The sequence below is a fragment of the Alexandromys fortis genome, unplaced genomic scaffold, assembly GCF_014885135.2.
Source record: "Alexandromys fortis isolate MF-2015 unplaced genomic scaffold, M_Fortis_MF-2015_v1.1 scaffold_180, whole genome shotgun sequence".
Taxonomy (NCBI): domain Eukaryota; kingdom Metazoa; phylum Chordata; class Mammalia; order Rodentia; family Cricetidae; genus Alexandromys; species Alexandromys fortis.
The window spans coordinates 3,175,427-3,198,724 of record NW_026068143.1 but is presented as its reverse complement, the minus strand read 5'-3'; the positions used below and the strand labels follow the sequence as shown (position 1 = coordinate 3,198,724).

The 23,298-nt window shown below is 34.6% G+C and overlaps 1 protein-coding gene across 6 annotated transcripts in view; it reads right to left on the bottom strand.

The window, feature by feature from the left end:
• The window catches only part of Diaph2 (diaphanous related formin 2), a 773,854-nt gene that overhangs the window by 390,175 nt on the left and 360,381 nt on the right, over window positions 1-23,298 (bottom strand). For all 6 annotated transcript variants that reach the window (XM_050126860.1, XM_050126858.1, XM_050126856.1 and 3 more), the window contains one exon: window positions 18,319-18,558. In XM_050126860.1, the coding sequence (XP_049982817.1) occupies window positions 18,319-18,558 (240 nt within the window). The remainder of the gene's footprint in view (window positions 1-18,318; window positions 18,559-23,298) is intronic.

Genomic DNA, 23,298 nt, shown 5'->3' with positions numbered 1-23,298 from the left:
CTATTATTCTCCATCTTGCTTTTTGAGGCAGCGTCTCTCACTGAATGTGAAGCTTGCTATTCCAGCTAGACTAGCTAGCCAGCGATCCCTAAGTTTGTGCCTGTCTCCACTCAAAAGAATTTAGACATGCTCTACTATGGCTTTTTATTTTTAATAGTTTTTTTGTTTAATGTGCTTCCTAAGAATCCAAATTCAGATCTTGTATGTGATCACCAAGCACTTTAATCACTGAACCATTTTCAAGTACTGAAAAGAGCTTTCATATTTATTCACTCTCAGTGCCACAAACAATATAATTCTATTATGCAATTTACCATGGTCAATGGTTGAATCTACAAAAACAAATTCAGGATAACATCTCAGTTAAGCAAATATGTTATTATTTCTAATTAAATAAATATGCGTCTTGGAAAAATATGCTTGTGAATTTTAGAACCATAACATCCCCTTCAAAGCCTGGGCAAACAGGGTAAAGCACTGACCTTGACAATCTGAGCAGTATCTCAAGTTAGATGGGAGAATAGGTCTTTATTCTATATAGCAATATTTATTTTAGAGAAAACCCTCACACACAGAGTCTTTTTTTTTAAATGCCGTATGGTCTTTTAATCCTTTCCTCTATACATAACCTTTAGATCAATCCTTTGAAACTAAATAATATTAAAATATAATGTATTATATTGTGTCCACACTAATGCTTACTCTGTATCATACTCTTTTTGTCTCAGTCCATGCAATACTATTCGTTTTCAGTTCAGAAGGCAACTAAAAACCTTTCATCAGTCTTACTAATTAATGGCATTTATCCAATAATTTGCTGTTGTGAGTAGACAAGCTGGATATATTCATCTCTTGAGGGTAGAGCAAAGGTAATCTAATCAGAATATGTACAAAATCACTTTGAAAGTAGTTGTGGTAGTTTATTAAGAGATAAAATTGATTTCTATTTGATATCTGGTTACTTCAAATCATGTTAAAATTTTATATTAATGTCAAATATCTAAACAAGGAGGTAGTCAAGTTACAGCTTGCCTAAATCGCAGAGGCAAGTATATTGTAAGTATTTCAAAGACTGGTGTAGCCAGAAGCAAAGTGCCTTTTGGCACCTTCGTCTTTGTTTCAGCTTTATTCCTTCTTCAAGTCTCACTGAGAAAGGACACAGGATAGACACCTGACTTCTTTTCATAAGCTGCCAAAGGTAGGGAGAGGCTACTCGAAAATTGCCTATTTTGTATGTTTTTCCAAACACTAAAAACAAAATAGTAAATTTATAAAATAGAACTATTTTGGAAAGCTAAAAAATTGTATTATTTTAGTAATCTGACTTAGTGAATACCAATGAAAATAAAAATCATTTCAATAACCAAGAGCTGCCAGCTAATAAACAACATACATAGTAGCTTTAATTGCAGTCACCTGGCCAGCAATTGGTATGCACAAAGATTAATAACTGAAATTAAATGAATTCTATCTTCCTAATCTTTAATAACATTCAGAAATGGTACATGAATATAAAATATCCTTGGTAGAACAACACCTACTTCTATGGAAAATTCTCTCTCTCTCTCTCTCTCTCTCTCTCTCTCTCTCTCTCTCACACACACACACACACAGATTTATTCATCTATTTATTTATTTATTTATTTATTTATTTATCTAATATGCATTGGTGTATTGCCTGCATATATGTCTGTGAGAGAGTGTCAGAGCCCCTAGAACTGGAGTTACAGACAGTTATGAGTTGCCATGTGTTTATTGAGAGTTAACTCAGGCCCTTTGGAATAGTGGCCATTTCCCTTAACTGCTGAGCCATCTCTTGAGCCCCTCTGTTCATCTCTTTAAAAAATATATAAATAATAAATGACAAAAGATAATTTTTGCATGTTAAAATACAATAGTAAGGCTTTAGTTAGGTAGATAGAAAAATGAATAATTAATGGGCACCTAATTTTTTTTTTTAAAAAGTTATTTTTAGGTGTATGTGTGTTTGTGCGTATGCCACATATATTCAGGTATCTTTCGAGGCCAGAAGAAGGTGTCAGATTCCCTGGAGCTGGAGTTAAAGACATATGAGAACTGCCTGATACGGGTGCTGGGAACTGTAGTCAGGTGCTCTGGACGAACAGTAGGTGCTCTTAAACACTGAGCCATCTCCCCCAGGGACCCCTAAAAAATTAGGGATTCTAATTATAGTTCATTCAAGCTTAATAATTATTAGCCATATCACTGTTTTGAAATCTGGCTATTTAAAGACACAGAATACTGCACACAGCTAGGGAGCCAGAGAAAACATCTTTTTTGTTTGTTTGTTTGTTTGTTTTGTTTGTTTGTTTTGTTTTTTCGAGACAAGGTTTCTCTTTGGTTTTGGAGCTTGTCCTGGAACTAGCTCTTGTAGACCAGGCTGGTCTTGAACTCACAGAAATCCGCCTGCCTCTGCCTCCCGAGTGCTGGGATTAAAGGCGTGCGCCACAAACGACTGTCGAGAAAACATCTTAATGATCCACATCAGTCACATTCAATCCATATGTGAAGGACCTTGTCTATAAGTAATTTCCCTTCTGTTGAAACAAACCCATTTTTTTCTTGTTTTGTCCTCAGTGGGGGGGGGGGGGTGACCTGGTCACTGTCCTCTGTAGAGCAACTTCTCAGAAATTAAATTTCTTTTTTAAAATAAACTAAGCAACTGTGGTTAATTCAATCACTCCATAGAAACACCATTCTTCAGTTGTTTAATTCATTGCTAATAGAATTGACTGAAAATGTCCAATGCATCTACATCATGTACTAGAAAAACTCACATGAAACCTCCAACTTTTCTTTTGCATATAAGACCATTTGGATGATGGTTTCTGACTTTTTTCTTTCTTCTTCAAAACTGTCACTTAAAAGCAGATTACAGTTGCTTAAATATACACCGTGTGGTCACAGATTTGCCCAGTGTGTAGTTTTGTATGTTATCACTTTCCAGAAACCCACTTTCTCTTTCCTTCTAGTTGTCAGCTAAATACCTGCTCACACTTTAAGACTAATCAACTATTTCTAAGTACTTCTCTCATATCTTCTATGCTGTGAATAATAGAACACGGTAGTTTCTGCATGCAATATCGATTTTGAAAGCTTGGAGAGACTATTTAGTAGTACTAGGAACATGCCATAATATACTAGTTCGTCAACACATGTTTCTGAATAAGTTTTCTTTTCTTCATAGTAACTCTCATTTGTGTATGGCAAATAAGAATACAGCTAAATTTAATTCTATTGTTATATAAAGACCGAAGCACGAACACACTCATACATGCACACAGGCAGTGACTAACAAGTCTCGACTTCTCCAGGACACACTATGTGCTGATAATTAGGTGTGGGTGAAAGTCAGATTGAAGTTATAATATTCTCCACTGTGATAGGCACTGTCCTAAATATTAGTATAAGAAACAAATAATGATGTGTGATAATTCTGAAGCATGAATGTTTGAATTTAGGTAGAAAATATGAAACTACATAGAACAAAGAAAATACACATATTAATTTTGTGGCAAATGTCACAATTTATATAATTATATTATTATAAGGAGTTTTCTGACACAGTAGAAAAAAAGATAAATTTGAGTCACTGTGGAAAAAAATACGTATTTTGTCAATGAATAGTAGGAAGAGAAAATGGAAAAAAATCAAAACCCATAAATTTTAAGTTGTGCTAATTAAAAGAATGGTGTAACATGTCAGAAAATGCTAACTTCAGAGTGATCTAGTTTTAGAATGGAGAGGGAAGCAATATGTAAATACTCTCAGGGAAAGTGGCTATGAACAATTAACTCTCTCTGCTGTATTGCTCACAATTATCAGATAAAGATACAATCTGATTTTATTCATAATTGGTAGATACACAATCAGACTTGAACCTTTAGCCTTCAACTTCCTATTTCGACAATCTTGGGAAAACACTTTCCCTAATCATAAACTAGGTGTTAGTTAAGTAGCTATGGTCCAAGCCATATTTGTGGGACTTGATATGATAAAGTATTATCAGGACCATGATGATCATCAAACTGAAAGTAATGTGAACCTCCCTCAGTTTCCCATCTTAACATAAGTATCAGAGTCACATCAGTCCCTTTTTGATGTGGCTCTCTACTAGCATGATAATTTCATGTCTTGCCATGACTCTCTCTAAACTCTAACTTTAGCTATGTATATGTCTAGTGACATAAAGTTGTTATTGATTTTTAAACCTGCTTTTTAAAAGACATCTTATATTCAGCACTGAAAACAATGGTATTCATTCAATGTTGGTTGAATGAAAAGGTAAAGATTCCCACATTCACTTGGTTCCTTTGTATCTATTAATATACTTTTCCCTTTACCAGGGAAAATGTTCTATGTTTGCATGAAGGACGAAAAATCAATATGAATTATCCATGTGCTATGTGTCTATGGCACAGGCACTTTGGCAAGTGCCTTGTAATCATATATTTTAAATCTTGAAATCAACCCAGTGAATTAGTTATCTCTATGTCCATTTTTCAGGTAACATACAGCATATAGGCAGAGTTCACATAGTTAATAAGGGTTGGTGCCAGAACACAGCCTGTTTACTTATACACATTGAGATTTAATATTTACTGGTTTTACTAATGGGCTATAGGTTATGAAGAAGGTGTTTGGAAAAGGGAGCCATTGTGCAGGAAGATTGGTCATTAATAATAATGAGTCCTTTCCAACTTCATTGAGTATAATTAATACCACTTGTGCTTTTCCATAGTGATTTATACATGCTCTGGTTGCAACATTTATTTCACAATACATAATTTTGTTTACATACTCAGTATCACCCACCAGATTGTGACCTCCTTATAAATGAGGACTATGATCAGATTTCCCCCTGGAATATTCAATGAATAAAATACTCCAGACAAGCCAAAGATAATTAAGGCTAATTTGATGATTAGAGAAATCTTTGGTGACCTTCAAGTATTGTTTCAAAATAGTGCCAAGGACATAAAATTAAATTAAATGGATAGCCAGAAAGAGGAGGTAATGTGTAAGGATAATTTATTCAAAATATTGACTGTGGATAATAACCGGATAATAGAGGGGGCAGTAGAGCCAGCAGCTGGAAAATGGTGAGGCTAGTGGCAAAAGTTATTATAATTATCCTACTGAATAAGTTCAGCATAATTAGGCTGGAGGAGATTAGGAACCAGAAGAAATAAAAACAGAAAATCAAGAATTCACGGGTGCCTGCAACTACCCAGGCCCAGAACTAGGATTTAATGTTGGCCCTCCCTAATAGGCACCTATTCTGTGATCTGTTGGGGCACAGGTTGCGGGGGCGGGGGGGGTCCTCTGGACCCAGGGTCATGGGATCTCCACAAAACAAGGGACACAGGACAGCAAAGGAATGTCCGGGAAGAATCCCAGTGAGGGTCAAGTGTTAATAATGTAGCGGCAACCAGGGACTTCTAACCAAGCCAATGATTTTTGTGATGAATGCCCGCATGTAAACATATATGGATAAAGGGGTTTACTGCGTGATTGATTCACTGTGTCACATTGCAGCTTCCATGATAAGATTTCTCCTTCCTTCCTTCCTTCCTTCCTTCCTTCCTTCCTTCCTTCCTTCCTTCCTTTCTTTCTCTTGATCTCTCTCTTTCTTAATTTTATTTTTTTAATTTTAATTTTGTTTTATTGGGGTGGGTTGCAGGGGCAGAGAGCAGATGGAAGGGGAACAGAGATGGGTGGGATGCATGATGTGAATGACACAGAATAAATAAAAAAAGTTAGAAATCACTATTTTGAAGTACATATTAATATAAATTTATAAATCCAAACAAGTAATATTTTCATTGTTGTTACATACTGAGTTTTACTATGAACTCGTTACATTTAGGTTTTAAACATAACATTTTTAACTATTCTTTTATTTTAAAATTACAATTCATAGCTATTTCTTGTTGCTTATAACTATTTTCTACAATGTTTCTTTGAGAATCATCTCTTAGTCTGCTTACTTCTTCAGTTTTGTTGCACAGAGCCATGATCTTTCTACAGCAGAAATTAGTAATTTAAATTTTTGAAAGAAAGGTATGACTACATCTATTAACCACCTATCTTACATGTTTTATAAATTTATTTTCATATGACTACCTTAATAAAAGTGAGCTTCTCAAGTTAAAAAAAAAAGAATCCAATTGTGCTAGGCTAGGGATGTAGCTCAGTGGGAGTCTTAGACAGTCCTGGATTCAACTCTCAGTACTTTTAAAGGATGGTAAAATAATTCATGGGTATTGACTACGTTATTAAACAGGGACCCCTTGACCAAAAGCACTGGCCTCCTCTGGGAAGCTGTTAGAAATTCAAATCAACTAAATCAGAGGGTGTTTTTTTCCTGTACTTGGTAAAAATGTGTTTGTGGGGGGAGGTGTTGAGAAAACCTAAATGTAATTTGAATGCATTCCAAGGTCTGGGAGTTACTATGACATAATTTTCAGGTCAAGAGATACTCAGGCAGCTACCCCCAGTTTACCTACAAAATCTTACAATATTTTTAAAAATAACAAGTTCTATGTTTGATGTGTTTTCAAAGCTTGATCTCGATTTAAAACTGGAGAAATCTGGAGCCATTTGTAGCAACAAAAGGACAGAACTGCTCTAACTGTTCTTGATTAGTCCATATAAAATGACACTGATCTGTATCATAATTTACCACTTATTGGTTCAAGAGCACAACAATCAAACAAACTGTGCATGCTGCGCTGTGGAGGCTTCCGATATATTGCTCATAAATGTTATAAACTGTCCCTTGTTTTTCTCCTTAAAACTATACTAAAATTATATTCCCGCCGCACTACATTGAGTCTGGTATACTGTGTTTCAGTGCAGTGATGGACTAGACAGCCTAGTAGATTATCCGCGCCCTCTTAACTAACTGAAGCTAATAAGCAAATTCTCATAGGCTAATGCAACCTGCCACTCAGATATTTTGTCAGAAAATTTAAATTTTAGTTGCAGACAACTGGGCTTCAATGTTAGCCACAAATATACCTGTGGTACTAATACCTTCTTTGGTTTTACATGTCAGAGTTATTTATACTTGCTCTAAGGAGTTCAATTCCTCAATCCTTAGGCCACACAGAATGTACTTCTAGCAAATATGAGCACACTGTGCCCATGAAAATAAAATGGTGAAGTAGCATCCATGAGGCAGCATATGCTGATACTGTGTTACCAGAGTCAGCATCCCAATTTCAGGTGGAAAGTAAATTGTGAGAGTATGTTATATAGGAACGAAACAGTGGGTTTTATGCATCTGCCCCAAAGCAACCTTACACACCAACTTTAGAGTGTTACAGAAAAATGCTTAGCTAAGTTCATGAGAATGGCTGTAGAATGTATAGTGATAATAGATATAAAATAAAAGGAATGCAAAGGAAGTCATACACATGCTCCCTAGTGAGATGTTTCTTGGTACATTTAAGGAGGTCTAACATGAAAGTGGTGTTAAGATTTACATTTGAGACAAAACTTCAGGCCAATAAATTACATTAGAAAGAAATCCTTTCAGACCTCTCCCTTTCTCTTTATAGTTATGCAAACAGCTACAAGGGACTCAGTGAACTTAAGACCTGTATTAACAAAGAGTTGCCCACTACCCATGTGTGAAGGGAACAGCTCTAACATACCAACATGACCAAAGACACACCTATACTGGATTGATTAACCTTAAAAAGAAATAAGATATTTCATTCGAGAGAAAGATATTATTGAATCCTTGAAATTTAAACCATTTAATCTATCACTGTGATCAGATAATTCAACTTTATTTCTTTTAGTAAAATGTTTCCTAATTATGGTTTATTTTCCTATTATATTTATATATTCATGGAACAGTTAATATTTAAGCAATCATGAATGCTCCAGTGCATATATCAAAACAACTACTACTGCTTGCCAGTCTTGATACAGCACATGAATCCTAATGTTAGTTTCCTTTTTTTTTTTTTAAATAAGTTCTGCTCTCTCTGCCAAGGGTTGTTTGCAAATTATTGCTTTCTTCAACACAAGCACACATTGCAATAACACTGAGAAAGATAATGTACTTTTAAGGATTGCAATTACCATAAAGACATTAGCTCTGCAGCTACGACCAGACAGGTCTAACACATGCATTCTTGGCTTTATTTCTGAATCTGTCACCAAAACTCGTTTCTTTTAAAGGTGTTACATGACCGCGGTTGACACTAATTCAGCCAAATGTAATTTACACCGGAAAAGATGTCCTAATTCTTTATGTAGGCTGGATTGTCCTTTTTTTTTACACTCTTAATGTTTGTAGTCTAATGGTACTTCCAACAAAAAGGGAACAGATGATATCAATTGTATAAAAAGTCATCCAATTTAAGAGCGTTGCACTTGTTAACTTAATTTATGGTAGTAATCTGGGAAAGCAGAACTTAAACTGGAAACCATGACAACATTAAATGTAATAAGGATTCATCTCAATTGCCACCTTCAGGCCCAGCAGGGCATCTGTGCTATTAGTTTCTCAGAGAAGACAAATTCTGCTTTCCTACCCTCACTGCTCTACCTCTTAGGGTTTTCCTTGTAGTATTACTTATTCAAGGTGAATGCACGACACACGCATTAGTCTGAAGTAGCCAGGACCAGTGGCAAATCAACAGCCACTTCTGCTCATTTAGGAAAGGTCACAATGAATTAATGAAACATGTCTGTACTTCACAAACAAAAGAAGGTCTGCTACTTACAAGTGCTTTCAGTTAATCAACCTGTCTATAGTAAACCTACCATTTCTTCTGAGAATAGTTTTAAGAAGATCAAATTATTTTAAATTGATATAAAAACAGTCTACAAGCATGAGTATCTCTTGGGTTTTTTAAGAGCTTCTTTAATAAGGATTGCTTTATACAAATACTAAAACCACCCAACTTTTATTGTAATGAGCATTTTTACTTAAACCTGACTACATGAAGTTTGAGAGGAAGTAAGATCAGTTCTTTGTCGTTTTTCCGTGGACATAAGTTCAAAGATTATTACCACCAATAAGAGAGAACATGGGCAATAATGCAGGTAGCTATCACTCAGAGGTTTGTCATTAGTATAAAGGTAACTCTGATAATCAACAGTAAATATTTTGAAAAGCAAAATCAACAGCAAAGAGGAACAGCTGTTTAGGAGTTACTTAAATATATTTCTGTCAGTAGCTTTCTCCAATCAATCATTCATTCACTCTTCTTCAATTCTCTATATAATTTTATCGTATGAAGTAATATCAATAATTTTCTCTTCTTGAGTATTTTTCTAATCACTTTCTTTTTGCAGCTCTGGGAATGATTATCACTGATATCTTATCAATGATACCTTATTACAAATAATCAGCTGTGAATCCTCTTTTTCATTGTAAGAAATGAATATAACATTTAGTATTTTAAACATCTAGAGCTTAGTGACAGTAAAGACATTCACATGCCTATGAAACCACTCCTATTATCCATAATCAGAACTTATTAACAGCCTAAGCTAAAATATTAAACACTAACAGTCTGTTTTCTTTCTAAACTTCCGAGTAGCTACATCTCGAGTTTTGTGTAAATTTGACTATTCTAAGTACTCATATAAGGACAAGAATCATCGATGATGCTGCATATACCAGAAGTTCAATGCTTAATCTTTTGGGAGTGAAACACAATCAAATATTAAAGGCAGGAGAGTTGTTGAAGGGTAGGGTTCCAACTTGAAGGGGGAAGAAGATAAGAGAGGAGGGGCTTTGGGGTGAAAATAAAATCCACTGTATAAACATATGAAACTGTCAAGCAACCACAAAAAAAATTAACAAGAAAGAAAGAAAGAAAGAAAGAAAGAAAGAAAGAAAGAAAGAAAGAAAGAAAGAAAAGAAAGAAAGCCTTTCTGGAGTTGCAAAGTAGAACAGAACAGGGTTGTGAGGAATCTATATTAGGTACTTTGGTGTGGGATCTGTAGTACTAGAAAAATGCCAATTTCACCAAACTTTATTCCAACTGTGTAAGTTTTATTGTATGCCAATTATGTCTCACAAAGTCCCTTAAATAAATTATAGCTGAGGATCAATTTTCTTTTAAGTAGTAATAAATTTGACTGTTGCTGCTGTTGCAAACAAAAAAAAATCCTCAAAAACTAAATGGATGCTTGAGGAAATCAATAAACACTTTGGCTTTTTTCATACATGGTATAAAAGCTGAAATTTTGGATCACTACACAACTTGAAATGGGCTATGAACAACTCATGAAGAATTCTGAAAATCAAACATTTGTACTATATTTTATATTTTATTTGTAATATATATATACTTCAAATATTTGAATATGATTTATATTAGCGTATGATGTTCCTTCATGTCAGATTTCTAAATATATTAAAATGGGTTTTATGTCTTGGATGTGACGTTTCCTCCCAAAAGGCTCAAGGTTTGTATAATTGGTCCAGAAATTATAGCATTTTGACAGATTAGAGCAAGAGCATATTAACCTCATAATGGGCTATTAGGAAGTGGGCATGCCACTAAAGGTTATATGTTTATTTCCATTTAGGTTCTCTCTGCTTCCTGTCTGCCAAGAAGTGAGCTTCCTTGCTTCACCACAAGCTCCAGTCATGATATTCTATCTTTCTTCTGTCCAAGAACCACAAAAGCAACCAACTGTCATGTGAAACCATGAAGCTCTGTGTGCCAACCAATCTTGCCTCTAGTAAGTTTTTGTGTTCCTTGGGCATTTTGTCACTGCGATGGTAAGCTGATGAGATACAAATGTACATGATAAAGATTTCATTGAATTCAAAGAGCAAATTCCTTTCTCTTAAAAAGTCCATCTCCAAATGGTTTATATTTCATCATACCCGGACCCTTAATCCTGAGCATTAGATAGGAAACTGTTCCATTCACACTTATCTAAATAAAAGTCACAAAAGTCTCTTGCTATGGCAAGCAGTGCTTGATTTTTGTGCCTTATTAGTGAAATGAGGGCTGTGTACATAAAGGAGTTTTAGTTATACAATTATATTGTTGTTTTGGGTTGTTAGCGTAAAATTCTAGAAAGCTATTTTAAAAACTAACATTTAATTAAGAGGGGGAGGAGAAGGAAGAGGATTATGGGAAGTGAATACATGATGTAGTTGGACTTAAATATGTTATGAAGCTCATCACTGTACAACAAATGCTAATGAAAATGTGCAAAAAAATTAATGCAGAAGGTACATAGTTGCTTACGAATCAATTTTAAATATTGTACCATTAATAGAAATGTGTAGGGGCTGGAGAGATGGTTCAGTGGTTAACAGCACCTGCTGCTCCTGCAAGAGGAGCTGCGTGCAATTACAAACTTATACATACTGGCTCACTGCTTTCTCTAACCCCAGCTGCAGGTGCTACAAAGCCTTCTGACTTCCATGGCAAGCAGGCATGCATTTACATGCAGGCAAAACATTCAAATACATATCCTGAGATTCCATAATATAAATGAAGAAACCAGAAGAACAGAGAAAAAGAAAAAAATGCCATTAAGGCTTTGTATTCACCCTCATGACAGAATTCAGAGAAAAAAAAACAAATTGAAAATGAGTGATGTCCATGTTGAACATGGGACTGGTATGATCCTCTTCCTTTGCACAGAAGTGCAGCAACCTCACAGTGTGGGATCCCACCTCACAGTGCTTTATTGCCTGGTAGTTAGCCAACATTTATGAGCAACATGATTCATTTTTTATGTATGTTGCTATATCATGTCCTGCTATCCCCTTTACGGCCCTCCCCACACATTTTTCCACTTCTATCTGGCTTTAGCATTACAATGTTCTGTATGTACCAACAAGTTTATAAAAAAAAATGATTGGAAATATGTTTGACTTTTCTTTTTCCCTGCAAAAATCCTAGCAGTGGGCTCCACAGAGAGTAAGGGTTCAATAAATGTGGCCGCAATTACCAGAATAAAAAGGTATTTAAAAAGATATAAACAATTCCTAAAGCCTCTAAAGTTGTCACAGAGCTTAATATTAGTATAAACTGACACTTTACAAACTTCCTTCCAGTCACTGGTTCCCCTTATTAAGGCTGTGCAATGCGTTCATTAGGAAAGCTTCATTTGCCTGGAAAACCAGCTTGTAACATGAGTGGTCACATTCAGTCACAGAATGCCATGTTTTATTTTGAACAACAGTTTCAAACAGGGTTTAAATCCCCTTTGAACAGCGCTTTTATAGAATAAAAAAGCATTTGCTTTCAAACTTACTAATTATACTCACTAAATGCTGCTCATGTTGTCGACTTTCCCCCACTGTGAGAATTACAAAATCAGTCATAAGATTAAACTCAGCAAATGACTATGCCAATTCACAGAATACTAAGCCAGCTGGGTTCATTTAAATCCTCTCTGGAAACAGTCTTCGTGGTGAACCAAGACAGACCTACAGCTAGTTCCAGAAATCTTCACTTATTTCTGTTGTGGTACTGAAAATGTTTACAAGCACTTTAAAAAAATGGGAAAATCATCCAGGAATTTTCTAAACTAGAAAATGTTTTCTTTCAGTTAACCATACTTCTCAACCCAGCATGTGTCAATATTACTGTTTAGTCACAATTATTTCCCAAATACAGTTGGGAAACAGTAGGACCTAAGCGTTTCGAGGTAGTGAATGCCTTTTTGAGAAAAGAAAGGAATGCAGTGTATGTCTAGTTAGGGAGCAGAACTTTTTCAATAAGGAAAAAAATGTGAGCAAAAAAATAAAGACGGCTTTTAAATAGTATTGACAAGGACTACCAATCAAGACTTCATTTACAACACACTGTTCTCTAAAGATTTAATAAACTGAAGATTTGAGGACTTAAGGAAGTGTTCACACAACTGAAACTATAGTGTTGTAAATGTACAAATCTAAAAGGAGGTAATCAAATTCTGAGAAAATAAGGGTTACAGTTAAAGTATTAGCAGACTTACACCTTGCATATAAATGATTATTTCAGTTTTGAGAATACTCTTTAAATTGGATCACAAGTAGTATGCTTCAGATCTTAAAGTTTAGACAAAAGGAGAAGAAAGGTAAACTAAGTTATAAGCTCGTTTTTACTCTCTCAAAGTTCAAGTCCACAGCAAGTTATATTCAAAGAAATACATTCCTTCATAACTACAACATTTTGAAGTACACAGACAAACTTAACACCTGCTATATTGGGCTTCTCTGAAAATTAATCTCACAACTAGTCACAGGATACATTTTTCACACTGACTTATTTAAAAAGAAATGATTTTAAAAAAGTTGTTCTGAGGGGAAGAATTTTTTATGATGAATTTTTCTACTTTTTTGCCTCCTGTTCAAAACCTTATTAAATGATCATATTACAGTGAAATTGAGTATATTAATTATATTAATTTATATATTTTTAAAAAAATTAGTCTTTTTGCATACTAGGGATTGAATTCAGAAAGAGCTTATCAAGGAAATGTAACACCAATTATGATCTTTTGTGTTCTCTCCTCTTTCCCTTTTCTCTCCCTCTCTCCCTCATTCTCCCACCATTTTTCTTCCTTTCCTCTCGCTCTCTTTCCCTTCACCACTACTTTCTAAAGAGATCTCACTCTTTAGGTCAGTCTGGAACTCACTGTTTAGCACAGGGCATCTTAAAACTCCAAGGCAATCTTATTGCCTCAGCTCTCATGTGATGGGATTAAAGGTATGGCATACCATACAGAGCATATTTTTTTTTTGACTTTTGATTTTCTGTTGAAGCCTCCTCAACTTGCCCAGATTGGCCTTCACCTCCTCTTGCTGCTCAGGGAATGCTTAAGCCTGCTATCTTGCTTCCTCAGTCTCAGAGGTAGCTAGGATACAGGCCTCCACTGCTAGGTCTGCCCCATTTCAATTACTGGTTTAAAGAGGATAAGAAACGTTAATAGGTGACCCTAATTCTGTAAAATGTGTGACGGTGTAGAAACAGTTGAAGTTATCATGTGAGAAATCAATCGTATAATCAGAGACACAAACTCCTTACACCAAGTTTCTTTCTACTTTAGACATCAATCTGCATAGCAGCATTATATTATGTAAAGGAAAACAGGTACTCTATCGCTTGGAAATTGGAAAACTCTATTTATTGTCACAGAAGGACATTTGTCAAAGCACATAACACTGTATTCACAGGTTTAAAAAATCATAGTACCACAATCACTTATTTCCAACATTTATAAAGCTACAACTCTTAAACATAAACTCAGAAGGGGATTTATTTTCATTTTGATTTTAATGGCATTAAGGGCATTGGAAGTAAAGGCTTCTGATTGGATCTAGGATATAATTTAGAATAAAGTACCAGTCCAAATTTTATGAGATCAGAGTTGAGACAGAAAAACAAAATCAAATGGCGTCCCCATGTGAGGATAACATGTAAAAGTGGTTATCTGCAGTCAAATGGAGGAGACCTCCAGAGAAACCAACCAGAATCTTGGTCTTAGAAAATATGAGAAAATAATTTTCTTTTATTTAAACCTCTGAGTATATGGTATTTTTTCATAATACCTGAATTGTCTAATATAGTATCCCATGTTTTCACCTCTATGAGCATTAGGGTTTGTTTGTTTGTCTGTTTTGTTTTTGTGTTTTACTATTCACAAACGAAGAAAATTAGCCTTTATTTTATGATAAACTTCTAACATTTATGATATAATTCACAGTGTTTTAAATAAAATTAGTAGACATTGTGAAAATTTAGAAGAATTCATTTACAGGTTACTGAGGTGCACTATGTTTTCCCTTAGATTCTCTCCTGGATTATTTTCAAATTTTGCTGTCATATACAGTGGGTATATTCTTCGGGAATCATATTTAATGCTAAGTAATTTTCCATTTCACAATGCAACTAACTTTACACCTCTTCTTTCAATTTCTAAAATGGTGAATCCAACTATAGTGTATTTAGCAACAGAATGATTCATCATTGATATGGTCAATTATGACACTGTACTCTAGAACAATCATTTAATAAGACCAGCATTATGCAATGATCAGTACATTTCCTCATCTAAAGATGAATAAACTAAAGTTCAAAGAGCCTTCGCCATGACTACTTGGACAAGGAGTGGCTTTATCATCCACATTAGGTCAATCAGCTTCTACTAAAAGTTGTAATCAAATACAGAGTAAAGAGCAGAAAAAGGGTCGACGATAATACATTCCCAATGAAATGTCCTTTGAAGACTTTCAGTTTGCTTCTACTACATGAATTTTCAAAACTGCCAGTGTCTTATTATTATATATTATTTATATAAATATATACATATATAACATATTAATATATGTACTGCATGTTAATATTAATATATGTAATATATACATATTAATATAAACAGGGACTGTGGTAGCTTAGAAAATATTATGGGTATGGGTGGTTTAGCTGTCTATCACAGGCATACAGTGCCTGCAGAAACCAAAAGAGGTTGTCAGATCCCCTGAAAATATAGTGACAAAGAGTTGTGAGCCACTATTTGAGTGCAGGGAATCAAACAAGAAGCCTCTGGAAGAACAGCAAGTGTTCTTAACCACTGAAATATCTCTAAAGCCTGGCTGCTCCTTTAAAGTCAAATCCATTAGCTTTTCTCCATTCTCTGGTTGAGTTATCTCAAATACTTCCAACAAATTCCATTTTTCTCTTGAATCAGACAGACAATTTTGGTTGTAACCTACTAAAGACCCATATCTGATAAACTCAAGCAAATGAATGCATAGAGCATCATTGTTTTTTGAATCTTTTACTTACATATATATCATATTTGCTACTATACGCTGAAAACAAAATAAAAAAACGTTCCTGAAGTGCAGCATTGCTTAGAATTTCCATGACTAAGAAAGGAGCACAGTCCAAGCACTGCAAGTTCGTCTCCATTTAGATGGGTTTTATTACACTAAAGTACACTGGTTTGGTGACTCACCAGTGATAATTCACTACTGAAATAAAAAAAAAAGCATTTTACAGTCATTATATCCTTTAGTGTTACTTCTAATTTTGATTAACTCGTTTGTTTTCCTTTTCTCATCAAATATCATAGGTTCTTGTGAAAAGCAGTGGATAATAATTTTAAAATCAAAGAAGAATTTATCATTAAAAATTTAGGTGAGAAATGGTATCATCTTTGAAGCATATTCTATAATTTATTAAAGAAAAATATCATTAGAATCATCTTTTATAAGTGAAATTTAACAAAAATTCTAGCTAATCATATATCAATCGTTAGTTAATTCCATTTCTAAAAAGATTAAAGATCTAAGCTAACTATTTCTATGCACTTCAGTAAATTTCTGTGAGTTTAGACATTTATATCTACTGAGAATCCTTTGTATTCAAGGAACATCATTTTTATTCCTACACATTGTGGGAACATCAACCATGTATATGATGTTTCTCTTTATTAATGACATGTATTTCCCTGAAAGTATTTCCCAGAAGATAAAAATCCAACTGAAAAGTGTGTAAAAGTGTGTGTGTGGGGATATTTCAAAACCTTTACTTCTTTTTTTCCTTTAGAACACTTATTACTACATGATAGTATTTCCCCCAAGACGATTTTTTATTTTATTTGAAGTTGGCAAAAATCTTTGTGCTAAATCCTTTGAGCATACCTCTAGTGATAGATGTCAGATCAGTGCTCTATGGAAAAACTTTTGTTTGACAGGTAGATGACAGGAAGAGAGCTCTCTCCAAAATAAATGACTTAAGAATAAAATCTTTCTGTGAGATTAATATAATCTTTTCTTCTTGCATATAAATGAATAGCTCATTCTTGCTTCAAGATAATCATCATGAATTTGAATAAGGAAAATTAATGCAGTTTAAAAATGACATATTTGTTCAAATTAGAACAGTTAGCGTGAGATATGTATATATCAAATGTAAAATAGATATATGGCATGATATAAATATATACAATATAAATTTATGACTTAATTTATATCTTCATAATCATAAACCAAAAGTATACATTCAAAAACTGTACATAGAGAATACATTCAACCTGAGTAGCCTCTTAGTAAGGCATGATCTTAGTAGGATAGGTTATAAGGTCTATAATTGTATGAACAGGACCACACTAATTTCGCATTATAAATACAGATGTAATTACTAATTTATTTCAAGTATTGCCTAACTATTTTTGGTGTTATCTAATGAACCGACATGTTCCCCACTAAAAGAAGAGAGAAGAAAACTATTCTTGAAAAAGTATGGTATTTTCAAATTATCTAGTCTATCTATATGTTATCTATAATGTTATCTTTTTATATAATACTTAAAGAAATATCAGGAATAAAGGGATAGCCAAAATCTCATTACATATATCACCAATCCATGCTATCCCTTGTACTTATGTATGTTACAATTAGTACAATGAAATCATTTTCATATATTAAAATATAAATTTGTATATTTGCGCCTTGTATAGATCAGTAAATGAAAAATAAGGAATGCCATATTTATTTGGGATTTTTGTTAAAAGATATTTCTAAAAGGAGTCAAATTTCTGCAATATTTTCTGATCTGAAAAGGGAATAAACAGTGGAAGCATGGGGAGATGTCAAAGAAAGATTACTTCTCTCCAGATGAATTTTCATCTCAAGCTTCCTTAAAGGCCTTCACCTCAGAATCTGTTCAGTTGTCTGTAATAGACAGATCTTTTCCTTAAACAAGTTGGGCTGCCTTCTCTGGGCATATACAATCACTTTGGGAATTCTGTTTCTTTGTCTCCTTTTCATAAACCTCAAAAATAATACTAAAAATTGTCCAGTCAAAGCAGTATTTTTATTATTCAATTTTTAAAGTTTTAGGCAGATATCTTGAAAATTGTGAGAGCTTATTGGTTCAATGCTACAGAGACACAAGAGTTTTGTGTTCATAGAGCACAATAATCAAATCATATCCAAAGAAAAATTCCTAGCTCTTTTCCTCATATAGTTAAGCTCTTAATATATTACTGGAGACTTAAACTATGTAAAAAGAATGAAATATGAGGTTAAACCTATTTTATAAATGAAAATTTAGTATGGTCTATAATCTCCAGGAAGATTTAATCAGAAAGACATAAGTAAAAAAGACATCATAATCTTATGAATTTTATTGTGATAAGATTTTTTAAATATTTAGTTTAATAAAGATATACTCAGTAATTAAGTTATCAACTTCACTCCTATGGCATATGATTTAGAATTGATAGATTATTCCCACTTAGATCATTTCAGCTTACATACCAAAAATATTAGTTAAAAAATAATACTATTAAATGGTGCCTTACCTTACAAAGAAAGTTGATCTTAAAGCCCAAAGACTGGGCATTTCTTGAGCCTGAGTTCATGTAGTTTCCAATCAAAAGAACCAACTCTAATAGTCTGTTAAAGCTTTCACTTTTCTTCAGCTCTTCACATGCAAGAGTTACTGCTATGATGCCTGGTTTGATGTTGTTTATATGTTCTTCAAAGGTGAGTTTGAAAAGGATGCTTGTGAGACGAGGCCGTAACATTTTCACCGAGCTCATCTGGAAGATAAGGAATGTCTGTCATAATATTTTATAAAACGTTCTTTCATCTCCTTATTGGGGATAATTTCATGAACAATATTGTAAGTTCATACACATGGCCAATATACTGTTTTTGTTTGTCTTCAGCTTTCCAAGGAAAATTTAGGTAAAGTTTTAAAAATCAGAAGCAGTCATCATGGTTATAATCTGATAAAATAAAGCTGAGGATGAACAGTTTCTACATGTTAATTGCAAAACCTTTAGTCACACATAGCATATAGTCAAAATATATCCCTGAGATGAAATAGGAAATCTTATACGCATAAAATTGAATTGAATGTATATGTATATATGTCATAGACAGTGGGTGTTCATGACAGTCAAAAATGTAGATGTAATATTTCCTAAGAAATTATCTGTTGGTATAGTTTGAAACTAGGGCATTAATGAAGACTAACTGTGAAAATTTCTTTTCATAAAATATAGTGAATATTTAAATTTTAAATTTGTTCTAAATAATTTTACCTACATGTCAAATGTTACTGTTAACATATCATTCAATTTTTTATGTTGGTTTTCCTCAAAACAGTTCAACTTGGGTTTTAATTACTTTTTCGTAAGATTATTGATGCACATTCCAAATTCTCTTTGGTATAGCCCCAATAATAATTATTCTGAGGTTTGAATTTCCTTTGACTCCAAATTAATTAGTTTCCATTTACCAAATGAAATCTGAAAAGGGGATGGGTGGAGACTAGATACACAGGAGCATTTTATGCAAACACAATGAAAAGAAATTATTAAATATACTAATCATACAGAATTTTGCATGTGTAGTTTAGTTTTTCTTTTTTTTTCTTTTTTAAATTAATTTATTTAAAAAAATATTTTCTCATTTTACAAACCAATCCCAGTTCCCACTTCCACCCCTTCTCCCGCTCCCTTCATCTTCCCTTCCCACCCCCTTCCATTCCTCAGAAAGGATGAGGCTTCACTGGGAAGTCACCAAAGTCTGGCACATTGCTTTGAGGCAGGAACAAGTCCGAGCAAGGTGTCTCTCCAAAGAGAATGGGCTCCAGAAAGCCAGTACAAGTAGTAGGGATAATTGCTGGTGCCACTACCAGTGGCCCTGTAGTCTGTCCCAGCCAGACAACTGACACCCACATTCAAAGGACCTAGTTTGATCCTATGCTTGTTCCTCTATTGTCAGGTCAGAGTCAGTGAGCTCCCATTGGCTCAAGTAAACTTTTTCAGTGGGAATTCTTTGCTCATATTCTTGCTATTCCCTCTCTCTGTGTGTTATATGTAGTGTGTGTCTGCGTGAGGGTGTGTATTTTATGTGTCTCTTTGTTTCGTATGTTCGTATGTGTGTGTTTTATGTGGTGTGTGTATGTGTGCAGGCGTGTGCTTTGTGTGTCTGTGTATGTGTGTTGTATGTGGTGTGCATGTATGTGTAAGGGTGTATGTTTTATGTGTCTCTGTGGTGAGTGTGTGTGTGCTTGTGTGTGTGTGTGTGTGCACTTGCTTTTCTTTTTAATTAATTTATTTATTTATTAAAGATTTCTGTCTCTTAGTTTTTCATAGACAAATTTTGAGCACAGACTAGGCACTGAGATATTTGCAAGTATAAAATTCATTGAAAGCATTAACAATGTCTTTTTGTTTTAAACATGTCTTCACTTTGTACCCAAGGCTTACCTTTGACTTTTGCTTATTCCATCTCAGCTTTTTAGAAGGTGATGTTACAGAAAATTGATTTAAATCACAAAGAACCTTTCTGTTGAATCCTCTGTTATGTCCCATGTGCTTAAGTTCTGAGTACTTGTTTTCTAGCTGTTGGCACTATTTGGAAAGTTGTGGAACCTTTAAGTATGACTCAGCTGTGGGAAGTGAGTCAATGGGTGCAGGGTTTGGAAGGGTACACAACTGTCACACACTTTCTTCCTGGTCTACCACCTTGTGAACAGCCTTTGCTACATACACCTACCACCATGAACCAATCTGTCCTGCCATGACGTCCCTTTCCATGATGGACTAAAATCCGAAAATATAAAGCAAATGAAACCTTGCCTCCCTTATATCAGTTCTGTCAGATATTTTATCACATCTACGAGAAAGGTAAGTAATATACCTTCAAAAGCTACACATGAATTACTGAGTAAACCATACTAGCTCTAATAGTGAAGCAACACAGTTGTCTGACTTTCCTTTGAGATTAACTTGCCTATTAATGATGGATATCTGCCTCTCTCTATCTGAACTCTTAACTTTAGTGAATTCTGTTTTCATACTTTTTCCAGGCAGAAATATATAAGAATGGAGCTAATACTGCCCTGATAAAGTATACACATAGCTCTCATCACTTTGGATTATTTTGTTTAAAGTATACAAATTGCCCTCTTGTTTCTTCGTCATTCCCATGACAAGTACAAAGTATACTACCTGTTTTAAAATGCTTACATTTATCTGGAAAATCATAACATCGGCACATGAAAACCACAGCTGACAATAAAACAGATGCACAATTCTAGATAGACAATGGGAAATTGAGTTCTAAAGAAATTTGCTGAAAGGAAAAAAAAACTTTATACTGAGAACTTCAACGTTTAATAAAAGCTTCACAACAGAGAAAATAAATACATTTTGACTTGAGTGTGCACTTACATATATGTACAGACAGAAAACAGACCTAAAGAAAATGGTAGAAAGAAGTTACATTAGAACACGTTTATGTTAGATTGATATGAAAAACAATGTAGAGTCAATGCAAAAGTACATGAAACTGAAAGCTAATGACATCAAAATCTGTCTCAAACATGTAGAAGCCCCTTTCTGTGTAAATGTGTAGAAAATCAAATTCTGTATGTATTACCCAGTCACAGTTTTTCTGTCTGTCTCCATATCTCTCCCTACATCATTTCTTCTTTCATCTTACTCACAACTGGCCTGCTTCAGTAGTCTGCCTACTGTGTATTGTCATATATGTTTAGGGAACAGCTTATTATATTAGCTCCTTTCTTGTTTGTTTGATCAAATATCCAACCAAAGGCAATGTAAGGGAGCCTTTACATTGTTTAATTTGGTCTTGCACCCTATTTAAATGGATGATGCCATCTACATTCTGGGTGAGTTCTAAATTCATTAAAGTGCCATTGGTTCAGAGTCAAAAAGGAATGAAAACCTTCGCAAGCTATGCAAAAGCTTTCAGTCCTTGTTTATTACTGGTTACACATATATGCATTTATATTTTCTTCTGTCATGAGTCTCTATTTCAATTCTTGACCTACAATCTCTGAGTATGAATTTTATTCATTTTTTAACAGAAATAGTATAGTCAACAAATAATTCTCAGTAAGAATAGTTATAGCAATAACAGCCATTAATGCTTCTTGAGAATTTTGTCAGAATTTTTTCTGCTTTAGTGATTTAATTCTCAAAATGATCCTAGGAAAAATCTGCTGTCTTTACAGTACAACTATGTATGTGTGATGGTTTGAATGAGACACGCACCATAGGCTCAGACATTTAACCTTTGGTTTCCCATTGCTAAAGCTGCTTGGGGAGGTTTATGAAGTGTGGCTCTGCTTCAAGAAGTACATCACTGGAGGAAGACTGTATGTGTTTCTAGTCTCCCTTCACTTCTTGTTCACTCTCTCTGCTTCGGAATTATGAGGGAGTATGTATGCTTTCAGCTTTCTGCCATTGCCCCTCCTTACTGACAAGGACATTTATCTTTATGGAAACATAAGCCAAATAAACTCATTCTTCTCATTATTTGCTTTTAGCCATGATGTTTTATCACAGCAACAGGAAACCAAGTAATATATAATTATATTACACTGTCCCTTAAGCATTATTAGAAACCAGAACTGTGCTGTGATTGACTAAATGACGAGTGTCAGGGAAATCACCAATAAGGTAGGTATAAAAATGCCCCAAGAAACAAGTAATGATTTATAACAGGAATAGAAAGGAAAAGATGAATGAGAAAGTGGCTGCCCAACGTGAGGCTAACTGAATCCACAAGAAGCCTGAGAAAGCTTGGGAAAGAGTAAAGCATGTTTGTTTTCTTGGTAGCAACAATTTTTCGGGTCTACTCTGCTTGCTAGAGACAAGCAAGCACTCTCATCTAAAAGAGGCTTCCTGACTCAGCTTCAGCTGCAGAACCCTGCAGCTCATTAAGAGGTCCTGCCACAAAACACTTAAACGGTGTTGGTGAAAAGCTGAACGCACGCTTTTCGGATTTCAGCCGTAGCAGAAAAAAAGCTGTGCTGTTTAAAAATGCTGGCTTTCTGGGCCATCCTGCCAGGGCAAGCTCTGACTGTTTGAGGCAGGAGGGCCGGCTACAGAGAGAGGACTTGAGTGTTGTCTTTTGTAGCTCGCTGGCTGGCAGGGACCTTGAAACGCCATAGAGTTGTGGCAGTAAATGTGGCTACAACCGGTACCTCAGCCAAGAGGCTGGAAAGCTAAGGAATGGACTGGATCTAGCTGGCAAAGCCACGGCTTTAATCCTACTCATATTGCTCAGTAATTTAAAGGCTCGTGTGGTCAGAAAAAGAGAGATATATAGTAAAGAGAGATTCAAAGACAAAGAAAATGTTTAAATAATTTACAGTGTGTTAAAAATATATGCAAGCTAAAAGTTCTTAAAAGTAAAAATAAGAAAAAGAGAAGTTGTGTGTGGTAGTACACGCCTTTAATCCCAGTGCCTGCGAGGCAGAGACAGAAGGATCTCTGAGAGTTCAAGGAGAGCCTGGT